The 18,713-nt window shown below is 23.8% G+C and overlaps 8 protein-coding genes across 8 annotated transcripts, besides 28 other annotated features; 4 read left to right on the forward strand and 4 right to left on the reverse strand.

Annotated features, from left to right (window-relative positions):
- Positions 1 to 13: 13 nt before the first annotated feature.
- Positions 14 to 97: a sequence feature (AT_rich).
- A 70-nt stretch (positions 98 to 167) lies between these two features.
- Positions 168 to 920: a repeat region.
- Positions 921 to 956: a sequence feature (AT_rich).
- Positions 957 to 1,117: 161 nt separating this feature from the next.
- Positions 1,118 to 1,157: a sequence feature (AT_rich).
- A 128-nt stretch (positions 1,158 to 1,285) lies between these two features.
- On the reverse strand, positions 1,286 to 3,274 carry EDI_085400 (uncharacterized protein; the record flags this gene model as incomplete). Its single annotated transcript, XM_001736794.1, has 1 exon — positions 1,286 to 3,274. The coding sequence occupies one exon, from the start codon at positions 3,272 to 3,274 to the stop codon at positions 1,286 to 1,288; it is 1,989 nt and encodes a 662-aa protein (XP_001736846.1).
- Positions 3,273 to 3,293: a sequence feature (AT_rich).
- A 31-nt stretch (positions 3,294 to 3,324) lies between these two features.
- Positions 3,325 to 3,377: a microsatellite.
- A 6-nt stretch (positions 3,378 to 3,383) lies between these two features.
- On the forward strand, positions 3,384 to 5,288 carry EDI_085410 (uncharacterized protein; the record flags this gene model as incomplete). Its single annotated transcript, XM_001736795.1, has 1 exon — positions 3,384 to 5,288. The coding sequence occupies one exon, from the start codon at positions 3,384 to 3,386 to the stop codon at positions 5,286 to 5,288; it is 1,905 nt and encodes a 634-aa protein (XP_001736847.1).
- Positions 4,380 to 4,408: a sequence feature (AT_rich).
- Positions 4,735 to 4,772: a sequence feature (AT_rich).
- Positions 5,268 to 5,360: a sequence feature (AT_rich).
- A 124-nt stretch (positions 5,361 to 5,484) lies between these two features.
- Positions 5,485 to 5,519: a sequence feature (AT_rich).
- A 5-nt stretch (positions 5,520 to 5,524) lies between these two features.
- On the forward strand, positions 5,525 to 5,986 carry EDI_085420 (uncharacterized protein; the record flags this gene model as incomplete). Its single annotated transcript, XM_001736796.1, has 1 exon — positions 5,525 to 5,986. The coding sequence occupies one exon, from the start codon at positions 5,525 to 5,527 to the stop codon at positions 5,984 to 5,986; it is 462 nt and encodes a 153-aa protein (XP_001736848.1).
- Positions 5,958 to 5,990: a sequence feature (AT_rich).
- Positions 5,991 to 6,008: 18 nt separating this feature from the next.
- Positions 6,009 to 6,641, reverse strand: EDI_085430 (uncharacterized protein; the record flags this gene model as incomplete). Its single annotated transcript, XM_001736797.1, has 1 exon — positions 6,009 to 6,641. One exon carries the CDS (start codon positions 6,639 to 6,641, stop codon positions 6,009 to 6,011), a length of 633 nt encoding a protein of 210 aa, XP_001736849.1.
- Positions 6,102 to 6,132: a sequence feature (AT_rich).
- A 1-nt stretch (position 6,642) lies between the features above and the next one.
- Positions 6,643 to 6,714: a microsatellite.
- Positions 6,715 to 6,775: a sequence feature (AT_rich).
- A 46-nt stretch (positions 6,776 to 6,821) lies between these two features.
- EDI_085440 (guanine nucleotide exchange factor, putative) lies at positions 6,822 to 8,573 on the forward strand (the record flags this gene model as incomplete). Its single annotated transcript, XM_001736798.1, has 1 exon — positions 6,822 to 8,573. The coding sequence occupies one exon, from the start codon at positions 6,822 to 6,824 to the stop codon at positions 8,571 to 8,573; it is 1,752 nt and encodes a 583-aa protein (XP_001736850.1).
- A 177-nt stretch (positions 8,574 to 8,750) lies between these two features.
- On the reverse strand, positions 8,751 to 9,197 carry EDI_085450 (ubiquitin-conjugating enzyme E2 D4, putative; the record flags this gene model as incomplete). Its single annotated transcript, XM_001736799.1, has 1 exon — positions 8,751 to 9,197. One exon carries the CDS (start codon positions 9,195 to 9,197, stop codon positions 8,751 to 8,753), a length of 447 nt encoding a protein of 148 aa, XP_001736851.1.
- Positions 9,198 to 9,284: 87 nt separating this feature from the next.
- Positions 9,285 to 10,190, reverse strand: EDI_085460 (uncharacterized protein; the record flags this gene model as incomplete). Its single annotated transcript, XM_001736800.1, has 1 exon — positions 9,285 to 10,190. One exon carries the CDS (start codon positions 10,188 to 10,190, stop codon positions 9,285 to 9,287), a length of 906 nt encoding a protein of 301 aa, XP_001736852.1.
- Positions 9,993 to 10,043: a sequence feature (AT_rich).
- Positions 10,191 to 10,418: 228 nt separating the features above from the next.
- Positions 10,419 to 10,487: a sequence feature (AT_rich).
- A 25-nt stretch (positions 10,488 to 10,512) lies between these two features.
- Positions 10,513 to 10,589: a microsatellite.
- A 128-nt stretch (positions 10,590 to 10,717) lies between these two features.
- Positions 10,718 to 10,760: a sequence feature (AT_rich).
- Positions 10,761 to 10,828: 68 nt separating this feature from the next.
- Positions 10,829 to 10,859: a sequence feature (AT_rich).
- A 30-nt stretch (positions 10,860 to 10,889) lies between these two features.
- On the forward strand, positions 10,890 to 11,210 carry EDI_085470 (uncharacterized protein; the record flags this gene model as incomplete). The annotated part of the gene is made up of 1 exon (XM_001736801.1): positions 10,890 to 11,210. One exon carries the CDS (start codon positions 10,890 to 10,892, stop codon positions 11,208 to 11,210), a length of 321 nt encoding a protein of 106 aa, XP_001736853.1.
- Positions 11,107 to 11,198: a microsatellite.
- Positions 11,210 to 12,040: a repeat region.
- Positions 12,007 to 12,749: a repeat region.
- A 1-nt stretch (position 12,750) lies between these two features.
- Positions 12,751 to 16,689: a repeat region.
- Positions 16,659 to 17,518: a repeat region.
- Positions 17,517 to 17,788: a repeat region.
- Positions 17,789 to 17,794: 6 nt separating this feature from the next.
- Positions 17,795 to 17,833: a sequence feature (AT_rich).
- A 48-nt stretch (positions 17,834 to 17,881) lies between these two features.
- Positions 17,882 to 17,914: a sequence feature (AT_rich).
- Positions 17,915 to 18,132: 218 nt separating this feature from the next.
- Positions 18,133 to 18,204: a microsatellite.
- The last annotated feature ends 509 nt before the right edge of the window (positions 18,205 to 18,713 follow it).

Below are 18,713 nucleotides of genomic sequence, written 5' to 3' on the forward strand. Positions count from 1 at the left end.
ATAACAATTTACCATAAAATGATATAAAATATAAACAAATATAAATGAATATAGAATGATTATTTAATTTACTTTTTTATTTTTTATTTTTTTTTTAGGAGCAAAATAATAAAAACTATTATTTTATTGATGTAAAATATTTTGCCCTTTTCTTTTTGGGGTTTATTATTTAGATTCATTATTTCTTTGCTTATTTTGGTTCCCATCTTTCATTTATTTTATTTGTTACAAATTCAATTACTTTGTTTATATCATGTTTTATTTCATTTATTTGTATTATATTCATTAATTCATTGAAATTAATCTTCTTACAAAATACCCTCTTCATTCTTTTAATTATTCATTTTGGATTCTCTTTTACTGCCTCTATCATTTCTCCTATTTTGTATTTGATATTTATATTTTAAATATATTCTTATTAATTCTTTACAACATTCATCTCATGTTGACATTAATCTAATTCCTAATTCATTTATTGTAACATATAATCTACTTTTATTGATATTTCTACTGTATAGTTGGAGTTGTATCAATGACTTTCTTATTTGTTTATCTATATTCTCAAACTCACCAAGTTTCCATGGGACAATACAGAATCCATATCTTAATTTTGAGATTATATCATTATTAATCTTTCTAATTGTATTGATGCTGCTATATTTCATAATATTTAATGATGATAGAATAGAAGATACATCATTTAATAATCTTGTACAATATTTATTAATATTTATTTTATCTCTTATTTCAATACCAAGATATTTATAATGGTTATCATTAGTTACTCATGGTAATTCAGCTAATTCTCCATTTATCTGACTATTGATATTATTCATTATCTCACTCTTTTCTACATTTATTTTTAATCATATTCTATTAAATATTTCATTTGTTAATTTGAGTGTTTTTTCAATTTCTTCATTATAAAATCAAAAAAAAAATAAAAAAATAATAATGGTTATGGGTATGGAAAGAAAATTATAATTCCACAATCTAATATATAAATTGCTAATTCTTTCATTTATTTTTCTGTACTTCATTAGTTTATTGTTTTAATTTTGTTATGAATTAAACCATGTAGTATTTGTGTTAAAAAAACAAAAATCATCTTTTGAAGAATTATTGATTAATAAACATTATTTTAATTAAATTATAAACCAACCTTTCTCCTTACTTCTAATTTAAGATAAGCTATTGGTTATTTGTTATTAAAAATTACCAACGAGTCACTCCCTTAATAATGTTTTTTTATTCAAAGAAATTGAAATAAAAAATTAACTACCATTTAATTTTCAACTAAAATTGCATTTTCTTTTGTTTGTTTTACTCCAAAACATTTTTCAACAACAATATCCAATACTTGAGTTTGTTTAAAATATGGTAAATAACCGACAATACAAGTGTTAGATATTTCTTCATATACATCTACTTGTTTCCCTCCAATATATACAATTGGTTCATTTCCAAAATTATCTCCAGTAATAGTAAATAATACAGGTTCATTTCCGTTGTACTTTGTTGGTTGTACTGAATCAATCCTGACAACATCGTCTGTTCTCATTAAGGCTTTGCCAAATTCTTCACTGATTTTGACGTTGGATGTAGTGGCAAATCTAAGACCACTTAATCCTTCAATCGTATTCTTTGACTCTTTTATTGTTGTGTCACGAGAACTGTCCACTCTCTTCTTTTTATTTGTTTGTTTTTCTTCTTCTTTAATTCTTTCGTTTTCCTCTTCAATCTCTTTACAACGAATAACCCTACTCTTTCTAAACAAAACATTACCAGTATTTTTCTTTTCTAATGTAATTAATGGCGAAAGTGATTTTTCTTTTGGTTCTTCCTTAATATTAGACTCTTTAGTTATTGGAGTATCTCCAATACACTTTTCTGTTAATTCACCTTCCTTTTTTTCAGACTTATTAGGAAATTCTTTAGGTTCAGTATCTTTTTTTTCTAAATGGTTAAATAACACAGTCTCTTCTTCTTCATTATCATCTGTTAGTGTATCATCTAGATCACCAAAACTCGATTCATCATCACTAAGACTATCGTCACATTCAACAATATCAATTTTATGTTTGCTTCCAATAGTTGAAATAATTTTAACAAGTTCTTCTTCTTTTTGTGCTTCAATTTGTTGAACTTTCTTTTCTAATTCTTCTTTAGGCTGATCTGCTAAAGAATTTTGTCTAAGTATTTCTTTTGGAATATCGAAGTAGATGATATCACTGGGTAATGGCACTTCCTTATCTTTATGAAGTAAATGAATATTTAATATCATTTGGTCAGTTATTAAAGGAGGTGCTTTGAAAGTGATAGTATGTCCTTGAGTAGTAAATGGTATGCTCATATTATTGATAATTACTTTGATATTTCTAATTGAACTCAGAGTAATACTCAAAGTTCCTCCTGTTAATGGTAACATAGTATTAGAAATTCCTATAACTTCTGGGTCAAAATCTAATGCTGCATCTATTTCTTGAAGTAAATTTTCATAACTTTTGACTTCATTTATAGAATTAAATACCACACCTCTTCTAAAGGTGTTCATACCTCTAATAATATTAGACGCAATCGTTGCATCTGACTTTCTTGGAGGAGTTTCAAAATAATCAACCATATTTTGTAATGATAATACTTTTTGTGTTTTAACTTTAACTATTTTTAATGAATCTTCACATGCTTTAACATCTTTTTCTCTTGGAGAAGGACTTGAAATTAATTTCTTCATAAATAAATTTAATATAGAGTATTCTTCCATAAAAGAAATACAAGTATTAATAATTTGACATCTTAATAAGTAAACTGAATCTTCCTTGGCTTGTTTTATATTATCAGTAAATACTATATCTTCAGTGACAGCGGTATAAATGAAATCGCAATATTTACACAATACAACATCTACTATCTCTTGATTTTTCTTTTGATATTTTCTCTTTTTTATACATTCTCCACATAATATCGCTTTACAACATTCACATTTATAAACAAATGTACCAAGAATATTATCTTTATTACAACTAGAACACCTTTCAGTTTTAAGTAAATTCTTCATGGTATTACCAATACCACCACCCTCTCCTTTTTCTAATACCTTATCATTTTTTTCAATCTCTTTAATCATCTCTTTCATCTTTTCTCTTCTCAATGACTCATTCGTCCTAAATTCTTTTCTTTGACGTTCAAACATTTTATTATAACTCTTCTTTGGTAGACTCAATGATGCAGGAAGACAAAAAGGATAAGCATTTCTACTCCTTTCAATGTTCATTTAATATAATAAATAAAAAGTTCATAAAGAATTTTTTATCTTTTTTTCCTAAATAAAAAAAAAACAAAAAATGAAAAAGACTAAAAAAAAAGAAGATTAAAAATTTTTAATGATTTTATACATTATTCCTCTCTTTCTTCCATATTTATTTGCATATCCATGTAGTGAAATAACTTTTCAAAAATCATTTACTTTTGAAGAGGTAGAGGAGTGTATTAACGAAACATCTATTAACCAACTAGAAATTGAGGGAATTATTAATGATTTAAAAGAAGCGGCTCAAGCTTATGTCCTTACTGATATTAATAACTCTTCGATTAAAGAGCATCCAATAGATTTAATTCAACAAATTAATGAAATAAAAACAGAGAATCAAACATTATTTTCATTCTTTCAATCTATATTTTTTACATTTCAAACAACATTTGATCCATCACTAACATTAAGAGTACCTGAATCTTCATCATTTAATGACTTACTAGGAATATATGATATTTTATTTAACTATAACATAAATGGAATTTATATTACACCAAATACTAACTGTGAATTATTTGGTATTAAACCTTCAATTATAGAAAAATCATATTTGACTTCTATTAATGATATCGATCCAATAAAATTTTTGTTATCTTTTGCTAAAAAATATGGAAGTTATATTAGTCAGCATGCTCAATTATCATGGGTTTTATCTTCAATTTCAAATATTAGATTATCAAAACTTCCTTTATCATTTGATGATTTAAAAACACCATTAAAATTAACAACGAATAATGGAACAATATATACTCTTTATTATCAATTTGTTAAAATAGAACCTAATTCATTTAATGAATTATCAGTTAGTTCTTTTAAAAGAAATGAGTGTTATGTAATGAATGAAAGAAGAACTAATGTTTTAATACTTTCTTCTTTTGAAACAAACGATATTAATAATCTTAATGACTGCTTAAAAAAATTTGATTCTAATTCTTATCCTATTGGTATTGTTCTTCAACAACCAAAAGTGTTTGGAAATAATGAAGTAGCAGCAAGTTTACATCAATCAATAGTATTACATGATGACACTAGATTAATTGGGTCATTTAGATATTTTGACACAATGAATTTATTTTATAAAAAAGAATTTATTAACCAATTTAAAGACTTTGAATGTAAACAAATTAATATAGAAGATATTGGTTCACAATTAGATTCTTTTAATAATATGACTCATCAAAGAACAGAAAGTATTCTTTATGTATTTAATAGTTTAACAAAAACAATGAGTTCTTTACGTAAATCAAATGATATTGTTATATTTTCAGATGGACTATGTACTGGGGTATGTAGTCATTTTGCACTTGGATTGGTTTTAAGAGGAAGTTCAATAAGTGTTACATATGGGTATGAAGGAAATGATAATAAAGTAAGAATTTCACAAGGTAGTACATTATCAATGCAAGAAACTGATTCAAGAGAATTAAATAATCTAAAAAGAAATAATTTAAAATTAAATCTACCAGTATTTGAAATTTATGATTATCATTATAATTCTTCTGAAAGTTTTCCATTAGAACTTAGTAATATTATTCCTGATTTTCATTTAAACCGTGGACAATTTTCTTCTGTTAATGATATCATTACTGAAACATTAAGAATAATTGATAAATTTCAAATACAATGTAATGAATTAAATGATAGAATGAAATATGATTCAATTGAATGTAATATTTATGAATCTACTTCTCATAAATATGGAGGATTTAAATGTATTAATAATTCTTGGTCAAATAAATGTGAACCATCTTATTGTGATTATAATTATTTCCTTGATTCTATTACATTAAATTGTATTAAAAATTCTTGTGTTAATATCGATGAAAATGATGAAGATACAAATATTTCTATTTTAGTTTATGTTGGAGTTTCATTTATTATTTTAATATCAATGTTGATTGTATCAATATTATTGGGAATATTTATTCTTTTTATGCACAGACAAAATCAAAAGTTAAATTATAATCATTTTTAATTCTTTTTCTTGATTATTTTTTTAATATCATTTTTACTCTATTATTTATTGATTTATATAAAGTATATAATTCAAGAAAACAATAATAAATTCACTCATCAGATTATCAATTCCTCTATATAAATTGTTCCTTTTTATTGAAATTTAATGAAATAATATCTTAAATTGAATCTTCTTTTTTTATTTATCATTCCTCAATTTTATAATTAAATTAAAACTAAAAAATATAAACAAAGATGTCAGAAGAAGAAGGTGAATTGTTTAAAGTATTATATTCAAAAGATATTACTCAACGAATTAAAAAAAAGTTTGATGGATATGCCATTTTCAGACCTAAATATAGAAGGTTTGAATTATATGAAGATGATGATGGAAAACCAGGGAAACAAATTGATTGTGAAACAATCAATGAAACTGAAGTAAAAAATGATATGATTATTAATCTTCCGACATTTATTGTTGAAGTATTTGAATCAATTAATACAATAGAACCAAATAATCAAAAAGAAGAAACAAAACCCAAAAAAATACTTAAAAGAAAAAAAACAATACCAAAACCATTACATAGAACAACGAATTCATTAAATATATCAACTTCAACAATCAATTCACAACAAATATTAATAAAAAATAAACCACTTTCATTAAAAAAGAAACGGTCAGTAGAAGATATTTTAAAAATATTTGAAAATAATTAAATTAGGTCTTTTATTCATCATGTTAATATTTGCTTAGTCGCTTTCTTAAAACAATATTCATTAATACATCATTAGGTTGAACAATACGATCTTCATTTGAATAAGCAATTCTAACAATATTAAAATTATTAAATAATTGAATAAATGAATGAGAGTAATAGTCTTGATCAAATCCTAATAAAATTTTTGGATAATAACTTGATAATACATCAGGCTCACCATATTCATTACACAATTCATTTGATTTTTCTAAACAATCATTACTTTTATGATATGGATCTCTATAAAATGAAAGTCCATGAACTATTTTACTACTTAATTGTCTTAAACATTCATTTGGACTTAACTGTAACCATACTTTACCTCCAACACTTTGAATCTTTGTTGATATAACTTCACATTCTCCCTCATACGTTAATAGTTGTGCAGTTTTTGTAATGATTTGATCTTCTACCATATCAAGAAATTTTGTAGAATAAAGGTCAATATGAATTTGATTCATTGTCGAATTAAATGGTATAAAGTGTTCATGTTGCTCTTCGATCTCATCTTGTAACTTTTTTAAGTCAAAATTTTCACTGTATAAATGAATGTTATAAAACTTAGCATTCACACTTCCTGCAAATATTAAACATACAGTTATTAAAGGTATCATATTCCCTTTTCTCAGTTCATTTCTTCTTTCTACTTCTTCTTCTTTCCATTTTTTTCTTTTCTCTTTTTTTTTTATTAAAAAAATTTTGAAATTTAAAAATGAAAAATTAAAAATTAATTCAAAAAATAAATTTTGAAAAAAGAGAAAAAGAACTTAAAAATAAAGATTTTAAATAAGAAGATGAGTGGATTAAAAGAAACACAAATAGATGATGTCCCTTTTGTTAATGAAGTTGAAGATAAGAAAAATTGGGAAGAAAGGATAATGGCAAGTCATCCAGAAATTTTACAGTTAGCTGAAGAGACAAGATTTTTAGAAGGACTTAAAGATAATTGGCAAAACACTCAATTAAAAGAATATTCTCTTCCTTCATTTGCTCGTAATTTATCAGAAAGTAGAGTATTTAATCCTGACGCTTTACCAGAAGAAGAGGTTATTGCACTAATTTGTCAATATTTAAAAGAACAAAAATTACAAGAAACAAGAATTGCTTTAGTAAAAGAGGTTTTATCAAAACATCCTCAATATCAATTACTTCAACCTGATTCACCTCAATTTGTAAATTATACATCTGATCCATCATTAAAAGATGCCCTTGAAGGAATGGTTAAATTAGGATTAACGGATGGTGATAATTTATTTGAAAAGTTACCATTTGAAGAAGAAGATTTTGCTAAATTACCAGATGAAGAATATGACCAACACATTTCTTTCCATACATCTACTGACACTGATATTCCCATTACTGATGAAAATATTATTCCTAATAATAATTGTGAAATTATTTTAGAAAAATGTAGTGAATATCCTGATGGTATTGAAATACCTGCAGCTATGTCAACAAATCAATTGATTTTATTTACAATGACCAGTACTGATGTTTACTTAAATAAATTCTTAACTGTATATCGTGATTTTATTACACCGATTGAACTCTTAAACAAATTTATTCAAATCAAAGATCAAAACATTGAAAAATTCAAATATATTATTAGTTATTGGATTGAACATTTTTCATCTGATTTCACTACTCAAATGATTCCATTACTTACTGAACTTGAAATACCTGAATTTACTGATGATATAATAAAATCAAAATTAGGTAAAGTAGCTAGTAACTTTGATAAATTCAATTTAATTCTAAAAGACCACGAAACGTTAAAACAATATTTCCCATCTTATAAAGTAGATTTAACTGAACAACCACAATTACCAAATGATATTCTTTCAAATAAATTATATTTAAAAGATATTGATCCAACTTTAATTGCTCAAGCTTTGTGTCTAATTGATCAACAATTATATGACTCAATCTCATCATCTGAATTTGTGATGGCAACTGGATCTCATATTTCTGCTGTATTAAAATTTTATAACATTGCTGTAGAATGGTTACGACAATCACTCTTTAGTGAACGTATTCTCCCTGATTCAGAAAAAGCATCTATTGGAATGCAAAAAGTCAAAGAAAAATTCATGGATATATGGATGAAATTATATGATAATAAAGATTTCCATTCAATGGCAGTTTTTGCAACTGTATTTAATTCAGCTGATCATAAAAAAGAATTTCAAAATCGTTTCTCAAATAGAAAAGTTGATGCATTCACTCTACCAACTATGTTTGATTCCAAAAGTTGTTATTCTAATTACAGAAAAGGAATTGATTCATGTGTTTCATCTAAACAACCATTTGTTCCATTTATTGGAGTTACTTTACATCATATTTCATCTATTCGATGTGGTCTAGATACAACAATAGAAAATGGTAAAATTAACTTCCTTAAATATAACAGTATTTATAACTGTATTGAACAATTTAATTTATACAAAAAAATACCTTATCAATTTACCCCTGTTTATCAAATTATATCATTGATTCTTCGTGGAATGTCTGAAGTCGAATACATGGTTGATACTGAAAATAATTAAACGTTTCTTCTCCTTAAATTAACTAATTTTATACTGATAAAATATATTTATTTTCTTTAACACAAATAAATAACGTTTTTATTGTTCTTTTATATTCATACCTATTGATTTCTTTAATTCATTTAAACAATAACAAAAATGAAACCATAGTTTGTTAATGCATTTGAAAACATTTGATTAAACCTTGGCATACATACGAGTCCATTCTCTTGCTGTATCTTCAAATTGTTTCTTGTTAGCTCTTAATACATTAGCTACTTCTGGGTCAAGAGGATCAGAAGGATTGGGATCAGTTAATAAAGATGAAATACTTAACAATACACGAGAAAGAGTTAAAGCAGGACTCCATTGATCTTTAAGAATATCAAGACAAATAACACCATTCTTATTAATATTTGGATGATATACTTTTGTCATAAATGTTACTCGTGGTGCTTTAAACGGATAATCAACTGGGAAATGTACGTCTAAAAAGAATAATCCTCCTTGATATGGAGAGTCATCAGGTCCAGTTATTGTTGCAGTCCAATGAAATATATCATCTCCAACTGGTCCAGCACTACAATTACAAGGAGGATCCTGTTGGATCTCCCTTAACTCTTTTTGAATTCTACGCATAGCCATTTTTTAAAGAATAAGACAACTAAAAATTATCAGTTAGAGGATTATAAACATTAAACAAAACCCTAAAAATTGAAAAAGGAAAAAAATTTAATCAAACACAACATCAAATAATGATGTTTTATATTTTATTCCTAATTCTTCACAATCAGTTTTGGATGGTTCATTTACTGTTTGATCATTTGACATAACCATAAAAGGATTTACAACAACACTAATTGTTGTTGTAACTGGACATATTTTTGGATCAATAATATCTTTAATCCCAAGTTCGGGTGGAAGAATAACAGGGTCATCTTCTGAAGTTGGAAAAGATTGTGCCAATAATGCAACTTTAGGATGAGGGTGTTGTTGAAGTAATAAGTGTTCCCATAAGAATGATTTTTCAATTTGAGTTTCACGTAAATCAATATCAAATTTAGAAGATGAAGTAAATGGTGTTGTTTCAAATGGATCAACATCTGGATAACGGTATGATGGAATTGCTGGTCGATGAAGTAAATAATGAATTTGAGGAAGAGCATAAAGAACTTTAAGAATAAAATTTAAAATAATAAGAATTGATCCAGTTGGTGCTTCTAAACAAAGTCTTAATGATTTTTTTATAAAAGCAGCTGAAGCGTATAATGGAGTATAAGAACTTATAAGATATTTATAAAGTCTATCATAATAAGTAGACATAACTGGACTTAAAAGTAATCGAGGAGTTAATGTAGAATATAATAATTGAAGATATGAAGGAACATTTAATTCGTGTTGTACAATAAGATGATGTAAACACATAAGAGAGTATGCTTGATATAAATAATTATTTGATTTTGAAAAGTTTAATAAATAATCATAAAATAACAATGGATCAAATTTAATTGATTTTACTTCAATAGGTGTTGAAACTCCTAACACCATTTCTAATGTTTTTAAGAATTTTAAAGTTGTTTGTTTATTCATTTCTAATGTAATTAATTTATGAAGTGTTGGTAACATTTTTACATTCATAGGAAATAAATTCAATAAATTTAATGTGTTTTCTACAATACACTTTCTTGTTTTTAATTCAACTACTACTTTTCTATTTAATGAATAACCCTATTTTTTGTATTAAAGATAGAGAAGACAACAAACGGTAAAATATTTAATGTGTTTAAATTGTTTTTAATAAAACTCTTGAATTTAGTTTTATCTAAAGGGAAGGGAGAGGTGGTTAGGACTTTCTTTAAATCCATGAATATTTAATTTCTTCTTTTTTATTTTTACTTTTTATATTTTTAAAAAGAAATAACAATTATTAATAATGAGAAAAATGTTATTTTTGGTTAAAATTTATTTATTTTTTATCATTTATTTATAGTTTATTTTATCATTCCTTATTAATTCTTTCTTATTTTTATTTATTTAGAATTATAAAAAGATGAAAGAATGATTTCATTTATTTTAAACTTCTTAATATTATTCTTTTCATATTTCTTAAATACTTCTTCATGTACTGTACATATCTTTATCTTTACTTTGTGGTAGATCAATTGTTTTATTATTTAATACAAAACAATTCTATTTTATAATATAATACAATACTTTCTCTTTTATACTACATTATTTATTAGCAATAAGATAAGTTTTTTCTTCAATACTTAATCATTATATTAAAATAATAAATTAACAAATAAACCAATCAAAACTACGAATAGTTAATACTAAATGAATAATACTGTTTATAAAGTTTGTTTTTATAGAAACATGAGAATTCTTTTATTTAATTTAATTGAAGTTAGTTTTTATGTATTATTTAGTTATTCTCATATTTTTTTGTTTTTCATTATGTTAATATGTTGTTTATTTCATTTTGGTCATTTTACCTATCTTTACATCTTCTTTATTTATCTTTTCGTTAAAATGATTTCACATGGTATCATCATTATCTCTTATTTCTATATAATTTTTACTTTCTCATTCTTTTATTTTACTTTTATTATTAATTATCATCATTTGTTTTTCATTTTCATTATTGATTGGAATTAGATTGTTTTTTTTTGATTTGTGTTTTCATTTATATTTCATTTTCATTTATATCATTGTTTTGTGATATTATCATTAATTGTGATGAGATGTTTTGTTATTTCTGATTTTTTATTATCTTCTATTTCTTGTTTTTATTATTGTTATTTAAAAATAATAAAAATGAAATAACGCTTATTAAAATAATAAATGATTTGTTACAAAGATTGTATTTAGTTATTTAATCATCTGATTTTGATCTGATATTAATTAAATTAAAATGGAAGAGTTAATAAACAAGAACACTCAATTCTTTAAAGAAGAAATAGAAACAATTCCAAATATTCAACAATCAATTGATGATATTAATAAACATTATCAATATTATTTAGGAAGTATTAAAAATGAAATATTTGAAATAAAAGCAGATGAAACATATTCAGAAGCTATTAAAAGAGGAGAAGGAATATTTGATAGGATTGATGAAACAGAAAGAAGAAGAAAACTAATAATAGAAAAAAGTCAAGAAACAATTAAAAGAATAGAAATAATAAAGAATCAAATGAAGAAAATAATAGAAGAATGTAATTCAGATGAAGAAATACTAAGTAAAACAAGGAATGAATTAATTAATAAAATTATTTCAATTGAAGAAATGAACATGAAAGATAAACTATTCAGAATACCAGAAGAAAAAGATAAAATCACGGAAGAATTTAACAAAAAGAAAGAAGAATGGAACACATATTACAGTGATTATTTTGAGAGGAAGAAGAAACAAGAAGAAGATGAAGAAAAAGAGAGAAATAAACAAGAAGAAGAAAGAAGAAAAGAAGAAGAGAAAATGAGAAAAGAAGGAGAAAGATTAAGAATAATGAGAGGAATGAGTACAATGGAAGAAATGAAACAAATAGAAGAATGGACAAATAGAAAAGTATCCAATATAATATTTGATTCAGAGATTGATGATTGGAATATTAATACATCAGTATTTGAACAAAGAATAATAAATAAAGAACATATAATAATTGTTATTGAAGATACAAAAGGAAATAAATTTGGAGGATATGTTAATGTGAAAATTGATAAATTTGATGATTATATAAATGATCCAAAATCATTTGTATTTTCATTAGAATCAAAAGGAAGAATAAAAGAAATGATGAAATTTGATATTGATGATCAACAACATGTATTTTGGTTAGCTAGTCAATCATATGATTTTTTGTTTGTATTTGGATATGGTGATATTGGTGTTGGTAAAGAAAATAATAAAACATATTCATGGTGTGATCGACATTCATTTGAATATAAAGGAATTGAAAATGCACTTTGTGGAGACAGATATTTCAAACCACAACGAATTATTGTAATTGAAATGAAATGATTTTTATTCATTATTATTTATTTGAAATATAATAACTAAAAAAGAATATAAAATCAATAAATGAATATGAACATTTCATCTATCAATAAATGAAATGGTGAATATAAAAATGTTCATATTTCATTCTTGTTTTATTTTATTTGAAATATTCATATTCATTGTGTTAATTTAATAAAAAAAAATATCAATTAATAGATATATCCATAATTGGATTTTCTTCATATTGAGAAGTGATTGTTTCAGTGTTTCAATATGCTCTATTTCTACAATAGAGTTCATTTCTAACATACTCGCATTAGAAGGTTCCTCTTCTAATGTGTTGCCAGTGTTGAATGTGTAGAACATTAAGTATTTCATGTTTTTTATAATGATTGTTCGTAGTATTTTGGGGAAGTTGATTTGTAATTTTAGTCTTTAATCTTCTTACTGATTCATTATGTATCAACCCATTGATTGTTAATATTACAGGTATTATTTCTACATAAGTTAATTCTCTACTTTGTCTTAGCTTCTCTTGTAATTCTTTGTATTTATTTATTTTGTAAATATAATTTAATTCTATATTTCTATCTTGACATATAGCGACATCATTAATATATCCTTTTTTATCTTTGATGTTTTGATAATATATATCTGGTATTCTAACATTAAACGAATGGTCACTAACCAATAAATCATTATTGTAAGTTATAACAATTTCATTATTATTAATACACTTAGGAGGTGTATTAAAATCTATTTCATCAAATTCATTAAAATATGTAAATAATATATGTTTATATATTTGTTTACATACATAATCATGTTTTAATATTTGATTATTCTTCATTACAGGACATCCTAACAAAATATGGCTAATAGATGCAATTGTGTTAGGACAATGTTTACAATATTTTAAAGCATCACAATTGAGTATTTTAGATTTAATACTTCCTGTCATAGTTACTCCTTCTTGCATCTTTACTACTTGGAGGAATATATTTCTTTTTATATTTAATGACCTCCATATGGCTACTGATAATTTCTTATTATTAAATATACAATTTACATTTCTTATATATTCACTACATTTCTTTCAATTCATTTAAATATCTTTTATTTATTTTATTTGTTACAAATTCAATTACTTTGTTTACATCATGTTTTATTTCATTTAATTGTATTATATTCATTTATTGAAATTAATTTTCTTACCAAATACCCTCTTCATTCTTTTAATTATTCATTTTGGATTCTCTTTTACTGCTTCTATCATTTCTCCTATTTTGTATTTGATATTTATATTTTAAATATATTCTTATTAATTCTTTACAACATTCATCTCATGTTGACATTAATCCAATTCCTAATTCATTTATTGTAACATATAATCTACTTTTATTGATGTTTCTACTGTATAGTTGGAGTTGTATCAATGCCTTTCTTATTTGTTTATCTATATTCTCAAACTCACCAAGTTTCCATGGGACAATACAGAATCCATATCTTAATTTTGAGATTATATCATTATTAATCTTTCTAATTGTATTGATGCTGCTATATTTCATAATATTTAATGATGATAAAATAGAAGATACATCATTTAATATTCTTGTATAATATTTATTAATATTTATTTTATCTCCTATTTCATTACTAAGATATTTATAATGATTATCATTAGTTACTCATGGTAATTCAGCTAATTCTCCATTTATCTGACCATTGATATTAGTCATTATCTCACTCTTTTCTATATTTATTTTTAATCATATTCTATTAAATATTTCATTTGTTAATTTGTGGGCTTTTTCCATTTCTTCGAGGCTGTTAGTTATTATCTTTAAATCATCCATATATAATATGTGGTTTAACTGGACTTGTTTTTCTTCTCCATTCATTCTAATAGATAACTTATTATTTTGTTTATCTAATTATTTAGATAATATAACAATAGATAATACAAATAATAATTTAGATAAACTATCATATTGTATTAATCCTCTTTCTACATTAATTATACCTACATTTTGTTGATTATAATATAATTGGAGTTGTGTATTATTTAATATATATAATATACTTTTAATTACAACTAATGGGATGTTAAAGTAAATTAAACATTGTTTAACAAATTGATGATTAATATTATCATATGCTTTAGAAACATCATAATATGTTTCTACCCACTTCCATTTAGCCTTGATTAATAACTGAATGATTATAGTATTGTATAATAATCCTTCTTTTGATGCATATGTATATTTTTTACATCCAATTTAATTTTGTGATAATTGTTTTTCAATTTGATTTAGCATCAGTTGGCTTTCTATCTTCATCTTTAATAAAGATGTATATACTTTTAACAGACAGTTTAAACAAGTTATTGGTCTGTAATTTTGTGGGTCTAATTTATCTCATTTCTTGTATATTAATATTGTCCTTCCTTGGATAAATTGAAGAGGGATATCATTATGATTATACAACCATTCATTAAATAATTTTAATAAGAATCTTTTGCGTTCTAATTATTTAATCCAGATGATTGTATTTTATCAATTCCAGGTGCTTTCCAATTATCAATGAATTTTATTGCATGATTTAATTCATCAAAAGTGATTACGCACCTTCTATTATTAATTCTATTTTCAATTAATATTTCATATAAATTATTATTTATGAAATCTATATTGATGTTATTTTCATAGATTCCTTTCCAGAAATTAATTGTAGTAATATTATCTGGATATTCATCTTCTTTAGGCTTATTTAGAAGTTGTCTCTTTCCATATTTTATCATTTTATAATTCCATCTAATTCTTTTCCAATTATTCTTTCTTACTTCTATTTCTATTCTTTTCATTCTTTGGAGGTATTTGTAATAGTTTATTTGCTCCTTTGTTTTTACTTTAATATGATATATATCATATTTTTTAATATTTAATATTCTTTTTAATTTCATATATTGGTTATTATGGAGCAAGTCTCTTAATCTACATATTTTTGATTGTAATATTCTTTCTATACTTCTCCTTCCACTTCTTTCTTGATTCTTATTAATAATGATGTTAATGGTGGAGGTTATAGTTTTAATATAATGGTAGTAATCATCTAATGTATTGATTACTATTTCATTTGTATTAATGATATTAATTATTTGATGTATTTTGTTTTTATTGTAATAATAATTAATAAATTATACATCTTCTTGTTCTTTCATATCTTCTTCTTTAAATATTCTTATTATTTCTTGTATTTATTCTTTCTTATTTATTCCGGCTATTAATTCTTTTAATTCAATATCTTTCAATTGGTGTGTTATTATTTCTTCTTCCTTTCTTCTATTGATTTCAATTTTATTTTCATTCTTTATTTTAAATGTTTTCTTTAATATTTCTTTATATTCATTAATATCTTCTATTTTAATATCAATTTCATGTATTAATCTTTTTATTTCTTCTTCTTTAAGTTGACCTCTTAATTTTCTTTCTAATAACTTCAGTGCAAACATTTATAGAGTGTTAGAATTTCTTCTTCTCTATTTGTTTGCTTCCCCCGTTTTTTTGATTGTCTTGATCAGATGTGGTGATCTTTATACTGAACTCCCATCTCTTCGATTGAATTCTGCCTTAACTTTCTTTTTTTTTGGAAGATCATCTTCGCTTGATGATATTTCATCAGCTACTACCACATTGGGGTTGAGGTCATTCACAATTGTGTTTCAGATGAGTCAGATATAGTGTGATTTATCTCATCTTTCTTCTTTTCTTCTTGTGTAATTTTATTTTGTAATTTAAATAATTTATCTTTCAAGAAGTACACTTGTTGTGATAAATTGCTTACCTCAAACCTTTTCCTTTCTGATTCAGCATTGAATTCGAATAATTTTCTATCACTTTCTTGTTTTTTAGTGTTTATCTCATTCTCATGATTCTTCTTTAATGATATAATGTCATTTGATAATTTATTAATGGCTTGTCCTTCTTTTGTATTTCATTTTTCATTTCTTCTTTCTCTTTAATAGCCTCCTCTATTCTTTTCTTTAATTCTTCTATTCTTTTATCTTTTTCATTGTTCTTTTCTTCCTCTTCTTTTAATTTCATCTTTTCTTTTTCATTAAGCCTCTTCTTCTCTTCATTGTCCCTCTTTTCCTCAACAAGCCTCTCCTTTCTCTCTTTTATTAGCCTCTCTTTCTCAGCAAGCCTCTTCTTCTCCTCAGCAAGCCTCTTCTCCTCTTCTACTAGCCTCTTCTTCTCCTCAGCAAGCCTCTTCTCCTCAGTAAATTCATTTTCATCATCATTTTCAATATTGTATATTTCTTATTTAAGTATTTATCATTTATTTTATTTTGATTTAGTTGTTTGTTATCTTCTTCAAGTGTCATACTGATCGTTTCTTCTTTCATTCTAATCATTTTTGTTTTTTCTCTTGCAAGTAAATACCATCTTCTCATTATTGTTGATTATATTCTTTAATCTTAGTGTTCTTAATTTATTCTATTTCTTGTGGTGTAAGTATTTTGGTTTCTTCTTCAAATAGTCTTTTCCAATATTCTTGGTTTTGTATTTCTATCATTTCTTTTCTTTTATTTCTTATTTGTTGTTGTCTTTTATTATGGTATTGTTTATATCTGTGTTGTGTTTTATTATGTGATTTATTTGTATTATAATACTGATTGTTTCTATTTGAATTAATGATAAAATACTTATGATGATGAAAATGACTGAAGTGATGAGTGAAACGATTCTTACCATTATTATTATAACTGTTATGATAATTATTATGGTGATAGTTATTATTATGGTAATGATTGTTGTGATGATTAATGTATTTCTGTCCATACAGACAATACGTGTTTTCACTCATTCTTCTATCATTTATATTTCTTGATTGGTATGGATTTCTCCTTCTTTTGTTATTAATTTTTTTATAATTTTTGTGGTGTTTCCTGTAATGCTTCGTCATCCTATTCATTGTGTTAATTTAATAAATAATAAAAAGAAATAAGAATAAAAGATAAATAAAAATATAATAAAATATTTATTTTATTCTTTTTTATTTATTTTTTATTTTATTTATATTATTTTATATTTATTTATTTTATTCTTCTTCTTTTATCTTTATATTTATTATATATTTCTTATTTTATTATTTATGTTATATTCTTATATCATTTTATTCTTATTTTATATTTATTCATTATTATTCATTTCATATTAACAATGATAAATAAGAAAGAGTGATAATATTAAAATATTTTAAGTTCAAATTAAAATAAAAAGAATAACATCAATAACCAAAGATGTAATGAAATAATGTAATGTTAATGTATTTTAATGATATTAAATATTTTATTAATTTAGAAATTGGAGTTAAAAGAATTCAAGGAAATATAGAACGATTTCATTTTAATCCAATTCCTTTAAATAAATATTCAGGAAGGTTCTTTCCTAATTTTGAAACATTTCATATTTATGATAAATATGGTATAAAATGTTTAAAATTGGAAAAAACTAAAGAAATTAATATTGTATACAGTAAAAATTCAACACATTGAAAAGAGAAAGAATATGTAAACATAATAAACATATAAAATACAGATAGTATGATAGAAATAAAAACAGAAAAATAATACCAACAACAATTAAAATATTTGATAACTTTGTTTTATAAATGTTATTTATTAACAACAACCACAATATAATACCAGTTACAGTATTTGGTGAGTGTTGTTAGTTATGGATATGAATAATAATAATACCAAAATAGTCTTTTGAATATATAGTGATACAAAAAGAACAAACAATAAGTAATGAGTTAATTTATTAATTATTTGAACAAAAGAGTTGAAAAATACATTTGAATATAACAATGTTATAAAAAGCTATATTTGAAAGATAATACAAAAATTGAAATTCATTTCATTAATAACGTAATTATAATAGTAAATTATTTCTGTGAACTTATGACTTAAACCTAACACTAATTGTTAAGAACTTAGAAAATGACCTTATTTTGAATATACAACTGGTGCTAAATAATTAATTGATATTAGGTTTAAATTGGATTTGATATTGTACAAAAAGAAGTATAATACTTCAATTAAATTATTCTGCACAATAAATTTATTAAAAACTGGTTTCATTGATGTTGGTACATCA

This window comes from Entamoeba dispar, genomic scaffold (genome assembly GCF_000209125.1).
Source record: "Entamoeba dispar SAW760 scf_1105229460127 genomic scaffold, whole genome shotgun sequence".
Lineage (NCBI taxonomy): Eukaryota > Evosea > Mastigamoebida > Endamoebidae > Entamoeba > Entamoeba dispar.